Here is a 21,326-nt window from a genome sequence, read left to right as displayed (position 1 = left end):
AGATGTCTGTGGTCCCTTGCAGATTACGACTAATGACAGATGGACTTAACCACATAGTTCTGAAGAAGAGTTGTATTCTCTCTCCACAGATGCTGCCACATCCTGCTGAGTATCTCTAGCACTTTCTGTTTTTACTTTAGATTTCCACTGTTTGCAATATTTTGTTTTTATTAACCAAATAAATACCTTTTAAGGGCTTGTGAACCAGCAATGCCACTCAACCTCTCCAGCTCAGAAAGGGAATAACTCAACCTGTGGAGTCTCATTCCTGCAGGTAGTAAATTGTTATTTGAGATTACTTTACCTTTCTACCTCTTTTCACTCGCATAATCCAATATTTCTCTCCCTCTCTTTATTTTTCTTTCTGTACCTGATTGGACTCTAATATATTAATCTGTTTCCTTCATTCTGTCATTCCTGCGCTTTTTTCTCAGCCCGTAAATCTCACTAGTTATGGAGATAAACCATTGATCCTGTCATTCACCAAGGTCCCAGATGCTCCGTTGACCTTGCCTCGTTGTTATTGGTTTGCACTTCCAGCACCAAAAATATTTGAGCTGAAGGCAAAAAGTTTAAATAATCAGGCATGCTGCAAGATGCTGCACTCCAAAAAATTCTCATCTTTATCATGCTCTTAACTACGGTTTAAGACTTAGTCTATATGTTTCATAGGTGGTATTCTCTTTGTAAAATGCAGCTTTTTTGATGACATCTACCATTGCTTGTGGAAATTACAATTATTAATGGTTGAAACTAAAGAAGGCAAAAATGAAGCTGCTGAAATGTTACAAAAATGATTCCAGAATAGAAAAAAAAACTTGGAAACTTAGTGGAGCAGATTTCCACCTGGTATTGTAGCCAAAATTGTAACGTGGAAGAGAAGGTATTTCTCCTGGTCGGAGACGATAGGCAGTTTTTAAGTAACTTTTATATATAATGAGCTATTCAGCCAGCTCCCTCCTCGCTCAGTATCTGCTGAGCCACATGCTTATTTTGGTCACGTGAGTAGCGGAGCCAGCCTCAATGAAATGAAGGCGGTTTTCTGGCAGCTCCTGTCGCCGGCTCAGCCGCTCTGATGTTCGGACTGTGATAAGATGAAGGTGCAGGAGTGAAGGGAGAGCCCGGGGGTAGGGCGTGTGTATGAGGGCCGGCTCGGCGGTGGTTGGTGTGAGTGAGCCCGGGGCCGGGGAGCCGAGCCCAGGCCAGGCGCGGTTTTACCATGACAGCGTTAGCCGCCGCCTCCTTCTTCTCCAACATTTGCAATTTCGGCGGATGCGGCCTCACCTTTAACACCCTGGCTGAACTTATCGAGCACATCGAGGACACCCACATAGGTAGGTGCCGGCCGGCCGGCCCTGGTCACCCGCTGCTGCCTGTACCCATGAGCTGTCAGAGCCAGACTGGACTGAGTGGCCCAGGCCTGGCCTATGGACTCCCGGGGGCGGGGGGAGAGCTGAGTAAAATCGGCCTCCTCTCTCCACACATCACTGACAGGTCATTCAGGGAGAAACGTGCCGCTCGGAGCGGCTCCCGCCGGGTTAGGGCATTGGGTCTGGGTGGGCATCAGCGAATAAGCTAAAAGGCGATGGTCGCCTCTCCCTCTCACCTGGTGGTGGGCAAAAGCAGCAGAGGGAAGGAGGTGAAGGCACATTTTCTTTTAGCCCTAAATTATTGCCTCTTGCTTTCCTCCCGTGAAGTACCAATGCGCTTGCAGTGCTTCTGCCTTACAACGATTCGTGGTTAGCTTCCCTAGCGACATCAGGATGGCTTTGGTCGGTTCGGGTTTCGCCCACTGTACAAACTTATTTTTTACCTTCCTTTTGATGATGGCCGGTAAAATAAGACGCATGGTAGATGCAATATATTCATAATTTTTCTGGCTTAAATCAGATTTATATGTCAGCATCATACTTCCAGTCTACTGGTAAGAAAGCAGACTATCCTGTCTTACAATATTGCTTTGGGATCATAAAGTGACGAGACTGCATAAAAGTAATGTATTACTCATCCTTGCAATGGTGAACTTGGTGATGGCAGTACTTCAACAAATGCTAGTTGCTTTTGTAATTTTATTTTTACAGTCTGATGCTTCTACAATCTCTAAATGGTGACTTCATCAGTTTTATAAGATGAACCATTGTAAGGGTTTTGATAAGTTTGCTTCAGAACCTCTAACGTTCATGTAAGGTAACACTTGTGTGATGGTACGTGAGTGTTTTTCTTGTGGGGTAAATATTTACAGATTGTTAATTAGCCTCTCTGGATTTTTCAAAGTGATTTTTTTGAGCTCTGCTTGTACACTTCGCTGTTAATTGCTCTCTTCAAGTTTGAAGACTTTGCATGGAGCACATGCAAATTTGAAAAAAAATAATGGCATGTAAGAAAGTGCTTTATTTGTTCTGGATATGATATTGCCTAGAATCTAGTTTTGAATTCAGCTACCTTAGATAAAATGAAAATGCTCTTGGCTATTAAGATGCTGTGTACAATGAGTTTGTGTGGATTCAATTCACTTTGAGCTTTGTCCAGGCCCAGAGTACAACCTTTGGATATAATCAGGTACAAATTAGTAGTCTTGTTTGTGAGGTTTGTAAGGATCATTGGAGAAAATGACAGAAGTCGCATTGCTGCGCACTGAGCAGGGGAGATTTTTCTAATGCTAGAACTAAAAATAGAGTCACTTGGTTAAAGAGTAAAGGAGTAAAAGGAACTTTGCTCCTGTGCATGATCTGTTCTGTCTTTTTCATGGGTATTTGATGACATTGGGTGCTTAAACTGCCAAAATGCTCTGTTCACCCCTCCATGCAGAATAATTTATTTTCCTTTAAAATTTATGAATTATATTTCAGTATAGCTCCAAAACACAATCCTCCCCACATCATTATTCTTCACTTATTATAAGCTGAGGCAGTGATTTATTCCAGGATAGTTGCATAACTGTGTGAAAAAGCATTGGAGGTGAGTGGGTCAGTGCTGCCCACAGAGGAGCACTTTCTAGATATGATTACTAGATGTTTAACAGTTATAAGTGAGAACATATCTTTTTCCCTATGCAGCCATTAATTATGATGGATCTCTGGAGATGGGGTACGCAATGTAAATTCAGTTTAGACATTGGCAATTGTTTATCAGTTGGAAAAAATGGTGGAGTTACATATGGTATGAATTTATGATCCTGCAGTTCATTTAGTTTAAAAAAAATCTTTGGTGAATTGTTAATGGTGTACAACTTTTTGAGAGAAAGAAAAGATGTTTGGATCTCCAGAGAGATTTTCCTTCTGTCAAATGTTCATTTTAATTTTGCCATATAACCGCATCTGTTGTCACAAAGCTGGTATGTGAAATATATTGCTCACTTTCTTCTGTATGCGAACACCTGAATCACATGTGGAAATTGCATTGTGTTTATGGAGGTGCTACAATTGGCTAACAAAAAGATATCTGACCAGTGATAGTGAATTATAATTCTTCTTTCGTGGCTAAGAAAGATGCCTTACTCGTTATAATACAGATAGTAAATTGTGAGCATACTCTCTAATGATTCCTAAAGATTGTGGTAATTCTATAAAAGTGTGTATTGTGACAGAACCTGTGTATATTTGCATGACTGGGAAATTAATTTAATGGTCACAAAGAGATGAACCCATTTATATTGGAACCTCATTTCATAGTGCTGTTTCCAGTTCTAACATAATTAGTGACTTGATTTAAAACTTCAGTTAATGAAATCTGTTAAATTCAAGCTTAACATTCTGTTCCTCCCAGCTGCCATTGATTACTTTCCTCCACCATATCCCTGTGCCATATTCATTTCTAATATGTCTACAAATCCAAACTTCCTGTTAACTTTTTTCTTGGATTTCTGTGTTTGCATTTATAATGGATCGGACTATGTAAACATATCACTGTAGTTATATACTCTGGCCAGTGGTGGCGCTTTAGTATCTCAGCCAATATCAGAGAAATGCTTACGTTTTTCCCCCAAACTTTTCCACATTTTGCTGATTAGCAATGAATGATCATAAATCAAAATATTGTGGAATATAAGGACAGAATGTATGACTTGAAAGTGAGGATTGAGTAACATCTGTGTGCCTTGGTCCAATTTTCCCTGTTGTACTTGGGCTTGTTTAGTATATTGAAAAGTTAGGGGATGGTTTACACTGCCTTTAATATTTTTATGCCAGTTTTTTATAATGGAGAAAAACTCTTATCTAAACATTGCAGCATTTGATAATGGTTAAACCATAAGTAAATATTTCCCTTGCTGTTTGGTGAAGGACCAAATGAATCACTCAATGTTTTTGGCAAAAGTTTTGGTTGTCTTTATTTCACTACTGGAAATCATATATTGGACCAGAATTTACTGTCAGGCCAATGGTGCCTTCTGTTAATTATGCACAAATTTTGCACAGCAACTTCAGGTGAGGGCAGGTGTGTGCATAAATAAAAATCTGGAAGTTGCTGTCCAAAACTTGCCGCTCGGCTGTTAGTTTTGCAATAACTGCATCTTGTCTGACCCACCTTTGAAATGTAGTAAATAACGTGAAGTTTCCTGCACTTGCATGGTGGATACAAACATAAAATCAGGGCTTGTCCATTTTCTGTCTAGTCCTTTTTAATGACACAAGTCTTAAAGTCTTCTGGCACTGAAAAATAACAGTTACAAGTGTAATCTCATTTATTCAACCTTTTGGTGCTGGTTCAGACTGTTATTAATTTCACAATACTTCTTCAATCTGGTTGGCTAAGGAGGTACTTAGTTGCTTTCCCAGTTCACATGAATCCCAACTGCCCTGCAGAGAATGTTGTGCTGTTTTGACCTCCCACTCACAGCAACTTCCAGTGCAATGTCTCATGGAAATTGTGAGGGCTAGCCTAACAAATGGTGGATGCCATTTGTTCATTGGACTAAAATTTACATATCAAAATTAAAATTTTCAACAAAATAATTGTAAAAATTGAGACCATTCCTGTTCAGAATTTACATTAATGAATTGGGAGTACACTTTCAAAATTTGGGGACAATCCCAAATTATGGGCATGGTAAATATTGAGGAAAAAGGCAACATTAATAAATTTGCAGAATGGGTGTGTAATTGTCAAATGAATTTCAATAAAAGTAGGTGTGAGATATTGCATTTTGGTAGAAAGAATAAGGAGGCTACAATCTGCCTGGATGGCCCCCCGAAATGAGAGAGTAGCAAAAAGATCTAGAGCTATAGATACATAAATGATTAAAAGTTGAAATGCAGGTTAATAAGCCTATAAAAAGGCCCTGGGGTTAATTTTTAGATGGATTGAATTGAAAAGCCTCAGTTACGTTAACTTTGTTTAGACCCTTGGTTAGACCGCACTTGGAGTATTGTGCACATATTACAAAAGCTATCCAGAGAGACATTGGAGAAAGTGCAAAAAGATTTACAAGGATCATACCAGAACTGAGAGGATATACTTGCTAGGAAAGGCTGAACAGGAAAGCACTTTTTTCTCTAGAAAAGAGGAAGCTGAGGGGTGACCTGATGGAGGTATTTAAGGTTGATAAGACAGGTGTGAAGAAGATATTTTCACTTGTGGGAAGGACCATAAATATAAGATAGTCATCAATAAATCCAATAAGAAATTCAGGAGGAACATATATCACCCAAAGTGTGGTAAGTTACGAGGAGAGGTTGGAAAACCTTAGAAGTGTTCTCTTTCTTGAAACAAAAAGGATTAAGGTGACCTAACAGGGATTTTCAGGATGAGCGGTTTTGACAGAGTATGTGGGAGAAATCTATTTCTTTGGGTGGGTGGGTCAATAACTAGCTGTCATAGATTTTAAAATCATTGGCAAAAGGTCTAGAGGAGCAGAAGTTATTTCACTTGAGAGTTGATGAGATTTGGAGTGCTCTACTTGAAAAGCTGGTGGAAGCTAATTCATTAAATAATTTTAAAAAGGAGTTGGATAGGTACTTGAGGAGAAACCAAAAGTAGGAATGTGGGAATAAGCATGACAGCTGTTTTGAAGAGCTAGCACAGGCACAATGGGCTGAATGACCTCCTTGATTCTAAGACTCGAACACGATGGTAAGCAGTTTTAAAAAATTCTTGAATGGGATGTGGACGTTGCTGGCTAGGCCAGCGTTTTTATTGTCCAATCCTAATTGCCCTAGCAGCTGCCTTCTTGAACTGCTGCAGCCCATGTGGTGAAGGTACACCCACAGTGCCTAGGTCGATGCCAGGTGATCTGACCAGCTTCATTCCTTGTAGACTTTGTAGCGGTTTGGTACAACTGAGTGGCTTACTAGGCCATTTCAGAGGATATTTAAGAGTCGTCAACATTGCTGTGTCTGCTGTCATATGAGGATGGTAGATTGAACTAGACAGGTTTTTACGATATTCGACAATGTTTTTTAAATTCCAGATTTAGCTGCCGTGGTGAGATTTGAACCCATGTCCCCAAAGCATTAACCTGGACCTCTGGTTTACTAGTCCGGTGACATTACCAATACGCTACCACCTCCCTGGAATTGGAAGATCAATAAGCACATGAGGGAGAAAGGAATAGAGGAATAGTAGGATATACAATGAAGAGGGGTGGAGGAGGCTCATGTGGAGCATAAATGCTGATTTAGGCTGTATAGTCTGTTGTTGAGCAGTAGACTCTATGGAACTCTTATGTTTCACTACAACATGGGTTAAATTTATCCATGATTTGTATCTTTTAATAGCTTCTTTAAATTTTTACTTGAAGGTTTTAACCTCTCCTAAAAGCTTGGGTTTGAATACTTGCTTTGAGCAGTGACTTCATTTCTCAAAGTCCTAGACTTAATAAGTAACTGTTATCTTGTCAAAATGTTCCAGTCTTCAATATGATTTCTTTGGTTGTCTTAATTTAACAAAATTGAGAATTAATTTCACAAACTTTAGTTAGCTAGTTTTTTTTTAATGGGCTGTGCACAAGGGAAAAGAAATACATGTTTCACCTTTTTTGCAATATTAACAACTTCCATTTATATAGCATGTTTAAAGTTGTGAAATGTCCTGAAGTGCTTCACAAAAGCAATATCAATAAAAACACCTAACCATAGAAGGAGATGGTTGATCAAAGAAATAGGAGCATCATGAGAGGAGAGAGAGGTCAAGAAGTGGTGAGGTTTGGGGAGAGAATTCTAGAGCTTAGGGTAAAGGCATGGTTGCCAATGATGGAGTGATCAAAATCAGGGATGCATAAGACCCTAGAATTTAGAGAGCGAGGAGATTCAAAGGTTTGTAGGGCTGGAGGAGGCTAAGTAGATATGGAGGAGGTGAATCCATGGAGGGATTTAAAAACAAGAATGAGGAATTTAAAATTGACATATTGTTGGACTGGGAGCCAGCCAAGGTCAGCAAGCACGGGCGATGGGAAATGTACACTGCAGAAAGTTGTAGAGAGTATGGCCAATTTGTTTAAGTGCGTGGATCCTTTAAAATTTTATTATGCAGCAATGCACATGCTATAACTTAAAGGGGCTGATTTGTGTGTTGCCTGTGCAGTAACTTTTGGGTTACGGCAACATTGGTGAACAAGATTTGGAGCAAGTTAAGATATGAGCAACTGAGTTTTGGATGATCATAAGTTTATGGAGCGTGGAAGATAGGAGGCTGCCCAGGAGAACATTGGAATAGTAAAGACTAGAGGTGACAAAGGCATGAATGGCGTACTGAAGCACCAGATGAGGTGAGACAGCGTCAGAATAAAATGATTATGGAGCTGGCAGTAGGGAGTCTTGGTAATGGTGCAGATATGTGGCTGGACACTCATCTTGGAGTCAAACGCAAGTTTGCAAACGGTCTTCCTTGGCTTAAAACAGTTGTCAGATATTAGGATAAATACTTAAAAAAAAAAATCAGTTTTAAGCTGATAGAGACAGTGCCTTTCCTCATCCTACTTTGAGTTTTTAAATAGAAGTCTCCAATTATCGCCTGATTTATCATCTGTATTTTGTTGATAGAATCTACCAAACTCCACAATTCTCATCCATGGAACAATTGATCTCTCTATTCTGATATATCCCAGTAGCCTAATTGAAGATCTTGTAAACTTTAGATCCCCACCCCAGTGTCATCAAAGTCCAGTGCTGTCAAACTACAAATCACCCTAATGCAGTTATGCAGCTAAGTGTCACTCATTTACTGTGTTCATAGAATAAAGATTACAGTCATGATATTTTCTCCCCAAAGCACTATTAAAATCCCAATATTAGAAAAACTTTAAGATGCTGATTTACATGAACTAAAGTTATTGCCATAAACAAATCACATTGTTTAAAAAAAAATCTCCCATCCTCTAACTCACCATGAGCAACTTCATGGGATCTCTATGTGGAATCAAAATGTTCCAATAGCCTTGAAACTAATAACGCTGTTTTGTCTGATTGTAATTTTATGTTGCAGCGATCACCAACTTTTGTCAAAACTCTTGATATAAAACATAATCTAGATATGTTTTTAATTTTTCAATAGTGGCTTTAAAATTGTGATTTCAACAGATGAAGTTGCAGCGAAGGTTAGTTGCCTTGATTAATAAAAGATAAATTGTTTTTTACACACAGGCATGCACTAACTCAATTCACTCGTGATGAATGTGTAATGTCAAGAAAGCCAAGATTTTTATTTATGTTTGTTTCTAAATGCTTCACTTCTAGTATCCTCACTTACGATTGAGAACACATTTAGCTGATGCAACATTGGCATTATTGAATATGTATGTTGTGTGTCAATTCCACAATAAACTTTATCAGTAGAAGTTTCTGGTTTTGGAAGAGTGGAGAGCACTTGCTGAATATATTGGAGATAATTGCTGAAATAGGGTTGGTCATGTAATTTGAAGATATGGTGGATATTAACATCAATTTACTGGGATCACATGCTTGTACTTGAGAAGGGTAGGGATAATGGCTTGGCACTGCTGAGGATGCAAGTTGTGCTGATTTGGAGGTGAACAGATATAATAGTTTCAGCAGCTGAAGAGAGAAACCAGTTTGGGAGCAGATGATTCTGCGGACATGAAAGGAAGTGTGCCTTGGTGACTGATCACATAGAGTAAACTGAGTTTTGGTTTGAGATACATGGTCATGTATATCTGAACTTGTCCTATCTGGCAACTGGGGAAGCTGATGGAGTCAATGTCAGTGTTGCAGAGATTTTTGCAGGAACCGAAGAGGGTGGGTTCATATTTGCTGATATTTAGCAGGAGAAAGCTTTGGCTTATTAAGGTCTTGATGTTGAGCAAACAATTGGAGAGAGTGCAAATAGCCTTCGTGTTGATGGAGGTGAAGAAATGATCGGTGGTGGTGTTCATGTGGAAGCTGTCCTTCCTCACAATTATAGATGATGTCAAGAATTAGTGCATAAATGATGAAGTGGAACAGGACAATACACAGATGTTCATAAAGCAGTCAAATAATCATTCAAAATTATGAATAATGTTCATATCTTGAGACTTAGAATGTTTGTGGGGAAGAGAATGCTTCTGCCAAGATGGCCTGTTTCTAGTTAATTTTGAGAGTCTACATGAAAAGATTCAGAAAAGCTGGATTTTAGAGAAACTACTATAGCAATAATGAGAATCTGGTGAGGACTAGATAAAAGTTCTAATTAGACAACGATTCTGGAATCTAATAAACGATTCTCTCAGCTGCTGATTTCTAAATCCATTTTTATTCACTATTTAATTTCACTAAATATGGTAATATGCTAGTTATGTATTATAAGCTATATTAATCATATTTGATCTATCTTGTTATTTTTACCAATACCAGTTTTATAAGATTGTTCCAAAAGATTTAGATCACCTGGATAATTACTGGCCTTTTATTGTGCCTTAGTTTCTTATGCCTTATATGTCAAGGGATGAAATGCCTGATAGGGTACATCCCTTTTGCTGTCATTAAGTTGCTATATTCAAACAGAAAATTATTGAACTTCACTTCAGTACAGCGTTCAGACAGTGAAAAAAGTTTTTTTTAGACAAGATTTTTGTACCATTAGGCAACATGTGCTAGGTTGGTGAGGGGAGGAAGGACTTGGCTGGGAGAAGAAAGAGGCATCATAATGTAGAGGCAGGGTGGGAGCTTAGTTTGGCTGAAACTAGTTACTACTTTTGTGGCCTGGGATATGAGGCATTAATTTTAGGATCAGTTTCTGGAGGTTTGTTCTGAAGGAAAAAACAAGGTTGATAATTATTCACTGTATACCAACTGTACTTAATTGAATGTAGGTGGTGGGAATTGACTGAGGAATCACTTGGGTTCCTATTTAAAAAAAATAGGAACAGCCTGAAACTGTGGTAGTTGGGTTAGGATGTGCATGTTTGTAATGTGTATCCCTGTAAATAAATGCTTTTAAAAGTATATATAAATTGACTCAAGTTCAATCGATCCACCTGGCTTTCCAGAGTATAACGGCATGGATCACATTCCTGCCGAGCATGGGGCTACGTGGGGGAGAGGATTGAATTTGACGCTCAAATAATCAGGGTTGTAGATGACTCCTGGATTTGTAGTTCTTTATGCACTACTCTATCTTGCAACATTATCTGCTATCATAGTTTTGCTTTTTCCCCCCATCTCTTGCTCCTCCGTTTAAAGTCTCCTGCCCTCTAATAGCAGATGTGTTTTAGTCCAAGCTGCAAGTTTAAATGCACCTGTAATAGAGTACATTGCCCAGTTTGCTGCCCCTGCTTGTTCTGTGCTTTTACTGGGTTCTTTTAAATGGTTGGTACTCTGTTCAAATTTGATTTCCTGGACTCCTACCATCAGGACTGTGCTGCTCTGCCAAACTAAGACATGGCTACCATGACTTGTCACTGCTGCTCAGTTGATTCAAGTTTTAAGTTAACCCTTTCCAGACGACAGTATTCTCCACTTTCTGCTGTTACCTGCTGAGTATTAGGACTGTAGTAGCATGTATGCTTTATTCTGCTGCTTTGTTGGTACCTGGATAGAAATCTGCCTTCTTTTGGTCTGGAACCAAGAGCAGTGAAGCCCAGCCAGGGTCCTGTGAAAGTTAAAACCATGTGATCAATGCAGGTAAGGCAGTGTTTCGAGGAACAGCTGTAGGGAGGTGAGAAGCACACAAGATCAGGAGCAGCAGTGTAGATGCTAGAGCCAGTCTAACCCAATTCAGCGAAGAGTGCTGAAGGATTTCTGAAGTTAAGTGGCTGTCTGCTTCGATAACCTTGCCCGCTTTCACCCCTGCCCCAGTCTATCTGCTGACTCATCCATGCCTTTGCCTTTATCATCTCTGGACTCTCTTGGTGATAAACATTGTCTCCCTGTCTCCTGACACCTGTTTAAATCATTCCAAGGCATTACCTCTCTGTAACCACCTCCAACCTGCTGGGAATTGAGTTCCTCTTACTTGGGCATTTTGTGCATCCCCTGCTCCCCTTGCCCTACCATTACTAGCTGCGCCTGAAGGATTCTCGACCCTTTGCTCTAAAATTTGCTTCCTAGACCACTCTTCTAAGACCCTTCTTGGGAACAAAACTCCTAATAGCATCATCTTTAGCTTGCTGTCTGTTTTCCTGCTTACAATTCTGTAAAGCACCTTGGGATGTTTTTCTTCATTAAATATGTTATATAAATGCAACCTTTTGCTCTTCTATAGATAGGTATGGCTGTGGGGGCATGACTTGTGTCTAGAATGGTATGTTGCCTCCAGGCGCTAGTATTGAGGAGTATGCTAACAGACTTTTGGAAAATTTAGTGAACAGTGGAGGATCAGCAAGGGCGGAAGAGGAGGAATCTGTGATTAGAGGAGCTCAAGTAGCTATTCAGGCTGGTCCTGCTGCTGCCATCATGCTGATCCTGAACCTGGCGAGGCGTAACAGCAAGCAGTGGGAGGCCTTACTCAGTGATGCTCATCCAAAGTCAGTGGCCGTTCCACCTGAGCTGGCTCAGGCTCAGGGGATGCCGCTGCGGGAAAGAAGCAGCAGCAGCTGAAGGAGCAAACACAGGCTGAGGAGATGAAGAAACAGTGGGGCCTCCACCTGAATGAATTCTGCTGCCTGGCTCTCATTCATTCTTTAAAGACACTGACACCTTGGTCTGCAGAGACACTCTCAAGAGGACGATTGATTTTGACCTATACAGCCACTCAGTGGTTAGTGGATTCATGCTGTAGACAATCTCGAGGAAGTTATGGCTGTCTGGTGAATCGATGACATAGTTACACCCAAGAACATCACCAGAGAATTTGCACCTGAACTTTTTTTTTGGCTTTTATTTATATTTTACTTAAATTGATTGCAAAACTTAGCGTAATTCAGCCTCTGGGTGCAACAGGAATTAACTTTAATAAATCACTAATAATAATAGTTTGCAGAAAGGTGTGAAGAATTTGATTAAATATTCAAAGGGAAAAATTTGCATGGTCATAGGAAAGAGTCGGCAGAAGTGGGGATTAATTTGATGGCTCTCTCTCAAAGAGCCGTCACAGGCGCATTGGTCTTAATGGCCGTCTCCTGTGCCGTAACATTCTGTGATTTCTATGATTTTGGACAGCCAGCACACCCCTGTTTCTATATTTATGTATAGACTTTCAGTACTTTTGTAAAAAGTATGACATGAGCTTGGGGGAGGTGGGGACGTGGTGTACGGTTAGCAGGTCAACTACCCTTATAAAGTGGTATGTGTATTTAATGTAACTAGGGTGCTTCTGTGCTAAGAGGTTCCATTCAATTTCTCATTAAAGTATGGTTGGTTGATCATGCAAGGAGGTGCATTTGCTTGGAAAAAAAATCACTGAAATGTGAAGTAAGCCATTTGTTCTCTAATGGTTAGCTTGGTATTGCAAAATTAATTTGTATGTATTCCCCTTGTTCTACAGTTGGATCTTTGGGAGTCAGTATCCTGATGTGTTCGTCAGCACTCGTTTTTAAACAGATGTGTTGAGGAGAAAGAAACTTGAAATTAGCAGACAAAACCAAAGAATGCTGGAGAGTGTTAATTGCTTGCAGTTAATTTTTAAAAGGAGCTGCAGAAGTGAGACTCATTCCCAATAAGTTACCTTGTGCCAAGTAATTAGCATTTTTATTTTGGAAATGGAGTGTGGGAGATTTTATATTCTTTGTGCTATCTTACTGAACTAAAGAAGGCAACCCTGAAAAAAAATTCAACCCAAAAAATGGAAGGTAATGTCACTGTGATTCTAACACCTAATAAAAGAGTTAGTGAGAATGAAAAAGGACCCCCAAAAATTAAAAAGTCGCTCTTGCGAAAACCTCAAGAAGAGCCCTCAAAAAAAAAAAATATTTTGACCCCTGCAACAGTACAAAAGCAAAATAGTTTGGATATTGTCTTCCACCCTATCATAGACCTTCCCTTTGTTCTTTTTCCAAACCTCCCCACGTTCACTTGCTTGAATCCTTTTGCATTTATAGCTTTTCCCAGTTCTGATGAAAGGTCACTATTCGCAAACGTGAACTCAGTTTTTCTCTCTCTACAGATACTGCCTGACCATTTCCTGTTTTTAATTGCCAATTTCCGGCATCCACAGTATTTTGCTTTTACAGAACTGTACAGGGTTTTGTTAACACCACATCTGGAGTACAATGCGCAGTTTTTGTCTCCATTCCTAAGCATATACTTGCCTTTGAGATGACACAGTGGAGGTTCCTGCAATTAAAAATTTGTCTTGTGATGAGAGACTGAGTAAAGTGGGCATTTAGAAAAATGAGAATTGACCTCACTGAAACATAGAAGATTCTGAAGGGTTTGAGAGGGTAGAGGTTTGGGAGATTGTTTCCCCTGGCTAGGGAGGCACAGTCTCAGGACTAAAATGAGAAACTCGGAGAGTTGTAAATCTTTGGAATTGTCTACCTAGGAGAGTTATGGATGCTCCATTGTTGAATATATTGAAGGCTGGAATGGATAGATTGTTGATCTCAGGAAATTGAGGGATATGGGAAGTGGGTAGGAGAATAGAGTTGAAGAGCCATAATCCTGTTGAATGGTGGAGCAGGCATGAGGTGCCATATGGTCTTCTACTATTTCTTATGCTCTTACAATGAGAAGGAGTTTTTGTTTCCATAATTCCTTGTTGCATGTCCAACAAGGAAGAATACAGTGCCATACGCACAACTTTTGTTAAAAAATGCCTTGCATACAATACAGGTAAATGTATTTCACAAACATCTACTGCCATTTAGTGCAAAATTTGCAATCTTTCTCATCTAAAATTTAGAATTCTGATATGAGTTAGTCAGGCATAAGACATCTTGATGCACCTTCTAGGTTTTTGTCATGCAGTTTGAGTGGTGCTTTGACTTTATTAGATTGTGCAAGTCAATATTTTCAGCAATCAATCAATTTGATGTGCCAGACTTGTTACTGCTGTTCATCCAGGGCTATTGATTTGGCTTGCTTTCTTTTGCTGGCCTGGAGTGGTTATTCTGATTTGGTTAAGCTGACAATCGCTCCTCTGTCCATACAGTGCTGGTATTTCTATGGTGCTCAAGTCCAGCATTTTCAACCATGTTGGATGTAATTTTAGCATATAACAAGCTAGAACAAAGGAAGCAAATTACACACAGCAGGGTCTTAAAATGCTTTTTGTCTTCTCACTTTACCAACAAACGCATAAAAAGGTTAAGGTGCATGCCCAGTACAAATTTGGTATTAAGATCACATGCCCAATGCATTAATTTTTAAACTACTAATCAAAAACTTAATTTGCCCCATATAGTTTCACAGTTAGCCACATGTAGCTAGTGCCTATGTACTGGGCAACACTAATCTAGATAATAAAGCAAGCCCAGTAAGCAGCCTGATGCTGGGAGAGCACAGGAGGGAGAGGGATCGAAATTGGGTTTATTTTAACAATAGATGATGAAAAACATCTGAAAAAGTTATGGCTTCAGTGGGATGAAAAGGACCTGGATTTAAATGCTTGGGAAAAAAAATTGCTGATCAAATGAAGGAGAAACAATTTCAGGAACATAAATGTGTTGGATAAGGTACAAGTTAAATATATTCTGATCGAGTGGGAGGGATGTGTGAAAGGCTGGACTCCATTGCTAATTAGAGAGAATGGAGCAAAATGTTGGCTTGGATATTACGGTAAAAAGAATGGTGAGTCTCAGAGTAAATTGGGCAGCACCTCAGTGTCACCACACATGCAGTTAAACATGAAAATCAGGAAGTTATTGTGTGACTTTGCCTGCTCCTTTAGGTGCTACATTATAATACTCCTCATCACGAAATTTGGCATAGAAATAGATGGGCATGAAGTTGCAGCACTTATGTGATGGGTACACACTAAACATATCAGAAAAAATTAACTTTTGTCCGTTCCAGTGTAAGTAAATTTTTATAATTGGATAAGTCTGAATTACTGTCAAACAACATGTCTGACACTTAAAATGAATTTTTACAGGGATGGAGTCTGATTCCTTCAAATTTGAATTCTTGTTCTAGATTGAAAATATATGAAAGCTTTTGTAATTGTACAAATGAAAGCTGACCCCATGTCTGTGGATGATTTCAAGGCACAGCAGGTAAACGAGGTAGACATCAAGAATAGATTGTTGGGCGACTCGAGGTAAGGGCATGTTGTCAGGAAGAGAAGCCATTGCTGAAAATTATCTGACTTTAATTGGATAGGAAAGAGTGGAACTTGTGTTCCAGATTGGATTTACGGGTCTTGCACAGGTGTACATTCTCAGAATCTCTGTAGGTGTTTAAACCTGATGAGGTAAATATGGCTTCAATTCTAGCTGCTTTATTCCAAAAGTAAATAAAACATACAGAACAAATGGAACATTCATGGCATCAGGTCAAACATGGGCAAGGAAAACTCCTGCTGATTACCAAGTACTACCCTCCCTCACTGATGAATCAGTGCTTCGCCATGTCGAACACCACTTGGAGGAAGCACTGAGGGTGGCAAGGGCACAGAGAATGTACTCTGGGTGGGGGATTTCAATGTCCATCATCAAGAGTGGCTTGGTAGCATCATCACTGACCAAGCTGTCCGAATCCTGAAGGACATAGCTGCTAGACTGGGTCTGCGGCAGATGAAGGAACCAGCAAGAGGGAAAAACATACTTGACCTCATTCTCACCAACCTGCCTGCTGTGGATGCATCTGTCTATGACAGTATCAATAGAAGTAACCGCCGCACAGTCATTGTGGCGACAAAGTCCCACCTTCACATTGAGGATACCCTCCATCATGTTGTGTGGCACTAGCACCGTGCTAAGTGGGAGAGATTTTTAACAGACCTAGCAACTCAAGACTGGGCATCCCTGAGGTGGCAGAATTGTACTCTAATACAATCTGCAACCTCATTGTCTAGCATATTCCCCACTCTACCATCCCCATCAAGCCAGGGGACCAACCCTGGTTCATGAAGAGTGCAGGAGGGCCTGCCAGGAGCAGCACCAGGCATACCTAAAAATGAGGTGTCAACCTGGTGAAGCTATAACACAGGATTACTTGTGTGCCAAACAGGATAAGCAGGAAATCTGGAAAGAGTGTCCTGCAGCCAGCATCGCAGTGAAGCAGTCTGGGAAGAGTGTCCTGCAGCCAGCATCACAGTGAAGCAGTCTGGCAAGAGTGTCCTGCAGTCAGTTCTTGTTGAAAATAACAAGAGTGACAACACAGCGCGAGAGTGTGACGGAGAGATCAGAACCAACGCGAGTGCGGGGAAGCTTCAAAAAGCGATGTAAGCACAAAGGTGAGAGCTGATTGGTGAGTAGTGGGTAAGTGTTTTTCTCTAGTTTAAAATAGATTAAGCTAAGGAAAGATAAAGGTTCTAGTTTTTATTTTAAAGTATATAAATTTAATGTTTTTTTTTACTGTATATAACTTAAAAGTAAGGGTTTTTTTTTTCAAGTAGAGGCTTGGCAGGGCAGCTCAGTCCCGTGTTATGTACTGCCTGCAACATGTGGGAAGTCCTAGCTGCTCCTTGCGCTCTGACCGACCATGTGTGCAAGAAGTGCCACCAGCTGCAGCTACTTGAGCTCTGATTTTCAGAGCTTGAGCGGCAGCTGGAGGCACTGAGGTGCATCTGTGAGGCTGAGAGTTTCGTGGATAGCACGTTTTTAGACGTGGTCACCCCAAAGCTTACGGAAGTGCAGACAGAGAAGGAAAGGGTGACCATCAGAAGGAAGGTGTCAGGCAGGTAGTCAGGAAATCCCCAGGGTGCATCTCACTGGAGAACCGTTTTTCTGTGTTGGAAAATGTTGAGAGTGACAGTTCCTCTGGGGAGTGCAGCCACACTCATGGCACTGTGAGTGGCTCAGCTGCACAGTGGGGGAGGAAAAAGAAGGGAAGAGCAATAGTGGTAGGAGACTTGATAGTAAAGGGAACAGACAGGCGTTTCAACTTCCCCAACATTAACTGGGTGAGTCATAGTGTGATAGGTTTAGAGGGAGCAGAATTCTTAAAATGCATCCAGGAGAGCTTTTCAAGTCAGTACGTAGAAGGTCCTACAAGAGAAGGGGCTGTCCTGGATTTAATTTTAGGAAATGAAGCCAGGCAAATGGTAGAGGAGAGGTGTCTTGGGGGGGAGCATTTTGCAGATAGTAATCATAACTATGTTAGATTCAAGGTTGTTATGGAAAAGGACAAGGATGGGCCAGAAATCAGAGTTCTAAATTAGGGGAAGGCCGATTTTAATAAGATCAGATATGATTTGGCCAGAGTGGACTGGGAGCAGCTACTTTTAGGTAAATCTGTGTCAGGAGGAAATAGGGAGAGTACAGGGCCAACATATCCCAACAAATATGAAGGGTGGGACCAACAAATCCAGGGGACCCTGGATGTCGCGGGATGTACAGGATTGGATAAAGAGAAGGGAGGCTAATGGCAGATACCGAGGGCTAAAAACAGCGGAAGCTCTAGCGGAGTATAGAATGTGTAGGGGGGAACTTAAAAAAGGAAATTAGAGCAAAAAGGGGGCATGAAGAAACATTGGCAGGAAAATCCAGTTATTTTACAAGTACGTTAAGAGCAAGAGGATAACTAGGGAAAGAGTAGGGCCCATTAAAGACCATAGTGGTAATTTGTGTGTGGAGCTGGAACATGTAGGTAAGGTTCTAAATGAATACTTTGTGTCGGTGTTCACAAGTGAGAGGGACGATGTGGGTATGGAAATCAGGCAGAAGGACTGTGATATAATTAAAGAAATTAGCATAGAAAGGAAGGAGGTTCTAAGTGGTCTGGCAGGCTTAAAAGTAGATAAATCTCCAGGCCCGGATGAAATGTATCCCAGGCTGTTGAGTGAGGCAAGGGAGGAGATAGCAGGGAGCACTGGCGATAATGTTCAAAACCTCTCTGGCCACAGGAGAGCTGCCAGAGGACTGGAGGACAGCCAATGCGGTACCGTTATTCAAGAAGGGAGGAAGGGATAAACCAGGGAACTACAGGCCAGTCAGTCTAACCTCAGTGGTGGGGAAACTATTGGAAGCAATTCTGAGGGACACAATTAATCTACACTTGGAGGGGCAGGGATTAACCAAGGACAGTCAGCATGGTTTTGTTAAGGGGAGGGTCATGTCTGACCAATTTGATTGAATTTTTCGAAGAGGTGACCAGGTGTATAGATGAGGGCAATGCATTTGATGTAGTCTACTTGGACTTCAGCAAGGCTTTTGATAAGGTCCCATGTGGGAGACTGATAACGAAGGTAAGAGCCCATGGGATCCAAGGCAATTTGGCAAATTGGATCCAGAATTAGCTGAGTGGCAGGAAGCAGAGGGTGATGGTCGAAGGGTGTTTTTGTGACTGGAATGCCTGTGTCCAGTGGGGTTCCACAGGGATCGGTGTTGGGTCCCTTGCTGTTTGTGGTATTTATAAACAATTTAGACTTGAATGTAGGAGGGGTGATCAGTAAGTTCGCGGATGGGATGACACAAAAATTGGTGGGGTGGCAAATAGTGAGGAGGATAGCCTTGATTACAGGAGGATATAGACGGGCTGGTCAAATGGGCTGATCAGTGGCAAATGGAATTTAATCCGAATAAGTGTGAGGTGTTGCACTTGGGCAGGACAAACAAGGCAGGGAATACACGATGAATGGTAGGGCCCTGGGAAGTACTGAGGATCAGCGGGACCTTGGTGTGCATGTCCACTGGTCCCTTAAGGTAGTGGGACAAGTAGATAAGGTGGTTAAGAAGGCATATGGGATACTTGCCTTTATTAGCCGAGGCATAGAATATAAGAGCAGGGAGGTTATGCTGGAACTGTATAAAACGCTGGTTGGGCCACAGCTAGAGTATTGCGTGCAGTTCTGGAATCTGCATTATAGGAAGGATGTGATTGCACGAGGGAGAGTGCAGAGGAGATTTACCAGGATGTTGCCTGGGCTGGAGAGTTTTAGTTATGAGGAGAGATTGGATAGACTGGAGTTATTTTCCCTGGAGCAGAGGAGATTGAGCGGGGACATGATTGAGGTGTATAAAATTATGAGGGCATAGATGGGGCAGACAGGAAGGAACTTTTCCCCTTGGTGGAGGGATCAATAACCAGGGGGCATAGATTTAAGGTAAGGGGCAGGAGGTTTAGAGGAGATGTGAGGAAGAATTTTTTCACCCAAAAGTGGTGGTGGGAATCTGGAACTCACTGCCTGAAAGGGTGGTAGAGGCAGATACCGTCATAACATTTAAGAAGTATTTGGATGTACACTTGCGATGCCATGGCATACAAGGCTATTGGCCTAGTGCTGGAAAAAGGGATTAGAATAGTTAGGTACTTGTTTGACTGGCGCAGACTCGATGGGCCGGAAGGGCCTTTTTCTGTGCTGTAGACCTCTATGACAAGTGATAGACAAAGTTAAGTGATCCTACAACCAATGGATCAGATCTAAACTCCACAGTCCTGCCACATCCAGTCATGAATGGTGGTGGACAATTAAACAACTCACTGGAGGAGGAGGCTCCACAAATATCCCCATCCTCAATGATGGAGGAGCCCAGCACATCAGTGCAAAAGTTGAGGCTGTAGCATTTGCAACAATCTTCAGCCAGAAGTGCTGAGTGGGTGATCCATCTCTGCCTCTTCCAGAGGTTCTAAGTCTCCAGCTAATTTGATTCAGCCAACGTAAAATCAGGAAATGGCTGAAGGCATTGGATAGTGCAAAGGCCATGGGCCCTCACAATATTCTGGCAATAGGACTGAAGACTTGTGCTCCAGAACTTACCACGCCCCAAGCCAAGCTATTCCAGTACAGCTGCAACACTAGCATTTACCTGGCTACGTGGAAAATTGCCCAGGACAGGCATCTGTCACAAAAAGCAGGACAAATCCAACCCGGACAATTACCGCCCCACCAGTCTACTCTCCATCAGTAAAGTAATAGAAGGGGTCACCAACAGTGCTTTCAAGCGGCACTTGATTAGCAATAACCTGCTCACTGGCACCCAGTTTGAGTTCCGCCAGGGCCACTCAGCTCCTGGCCTCATTACAGCCTTGGTTTAAACATGGACAAAAGAGCTGAAGTCCTGATGTGAGGCGAGAGTGACTGCCCTTGACATCGAGGCTACATTTGACCGAGTATGGCATCAAGGAGTCCTAACAAAACGAGTTGATGGGAATCAGGGAAAACTCTCTGCTGGTTGGAGTGATACCTTGCAGAATGGAAGATGGTTGTGGTTGTTGGAGGTCAGTCATCTCAGCTCCAGGACATCACTGCAGGAGTTCCTCAGGGTAGTGTCCTAGGCACAACCATCTTCAGCTGCTTCATCAATGACCTTCCTTCATAAGGCCAAAAGTGGGGATGCTCGCTGATGATTGCACAGTGTTTAGTTAGCACCATTCACAACTCCTCAGATCCAAAGCAGTCCATGTCCAAATGCAGCAAGACCTGGACAATATCCAGGCTTGGGCTGCCATGTGGCAAGTAACATTTGTGCCACAAAAGTGCCAGGCAAGGACCATCTCCAACAAGAGAGAATCTAACCATCGCCCCTTGACATTCAATAGCATTACCATCACTGAATCCCCCACTATAAGCATCCTTGGGATTACCATTGACCAGAAACTGAACTGGACTAGCCATATAAATACTGTGCCTACAAGAGCAGGTCGGAGACTAGGAATCGTGGGACGTGTAACTCACCTCCTGACTCCCCAAAGCCTGTCCACAAGGCACAAGTCAGGAGTGTGATGGAATACCTCCCACTTGCCTGGATGAGTGTAGCTCCCACAACACTCAAGAAGCTCGACACCATCCAGGGCAAAGTAGCCTGCTTGATTGACACCACATCCACAAACATTCACTTCCTCCACCACTGATGGGCAGTTGCAGCAGTGTGTACCATCTACAAGGTGCACTGCAGAAATTCACCAAGGCTCCTT

The 21,326-nt window shown here is 41.6% G+C and overlaps 1 protein-coding gene across 2 annotated transcripts in view; it reads left to right on the top strand.

Moving 5' to 3' along the window:
* Positions 1 to 998: 998 nt before the first annotated feature.
* The window catches only part of LOC144686617 (juxtaposed with another zinc finger protein 1-like), a 129,836-nt gene continuing 109,508 nt past the window's right edge, over positions 999 to 21,326 (top strand). Inside the window, exon 1 of one of the 2 annotated variants that reach the window (XM_078552051.1) lies at positions 999 to 1,334. In XM_078552051.1, coding sequence (XP_078408177.1) covers positions 1,220 to 1,334 — 115 coding nt within the window. In that variant the 5' untranslated portion in view covers positions 999 to 1,219. The remainder of the gene's footprint in view (positions 1,335 to 21,326) is intronic. The other variant, XR_013577963.1, reaches the window with a different exon arrangement.

This window comes from Cetorhinus maximus, chromosome 11 (genome assembly GCF_964194155.1).
Source record: "Cetorhinus maximus chromosome 11, sCetMax3.hap1.1, whole genome shotgun sequence".
NCBI lineage: Eukaryota > Metazoa > Chordata > Chondrichthyes > Lamniformes > Cetorhinidae > Cetorhinus > Cetorhinus maximus.
This window is presented reverse-complemented; position numbering and strand designations above follow the sequence as displayed.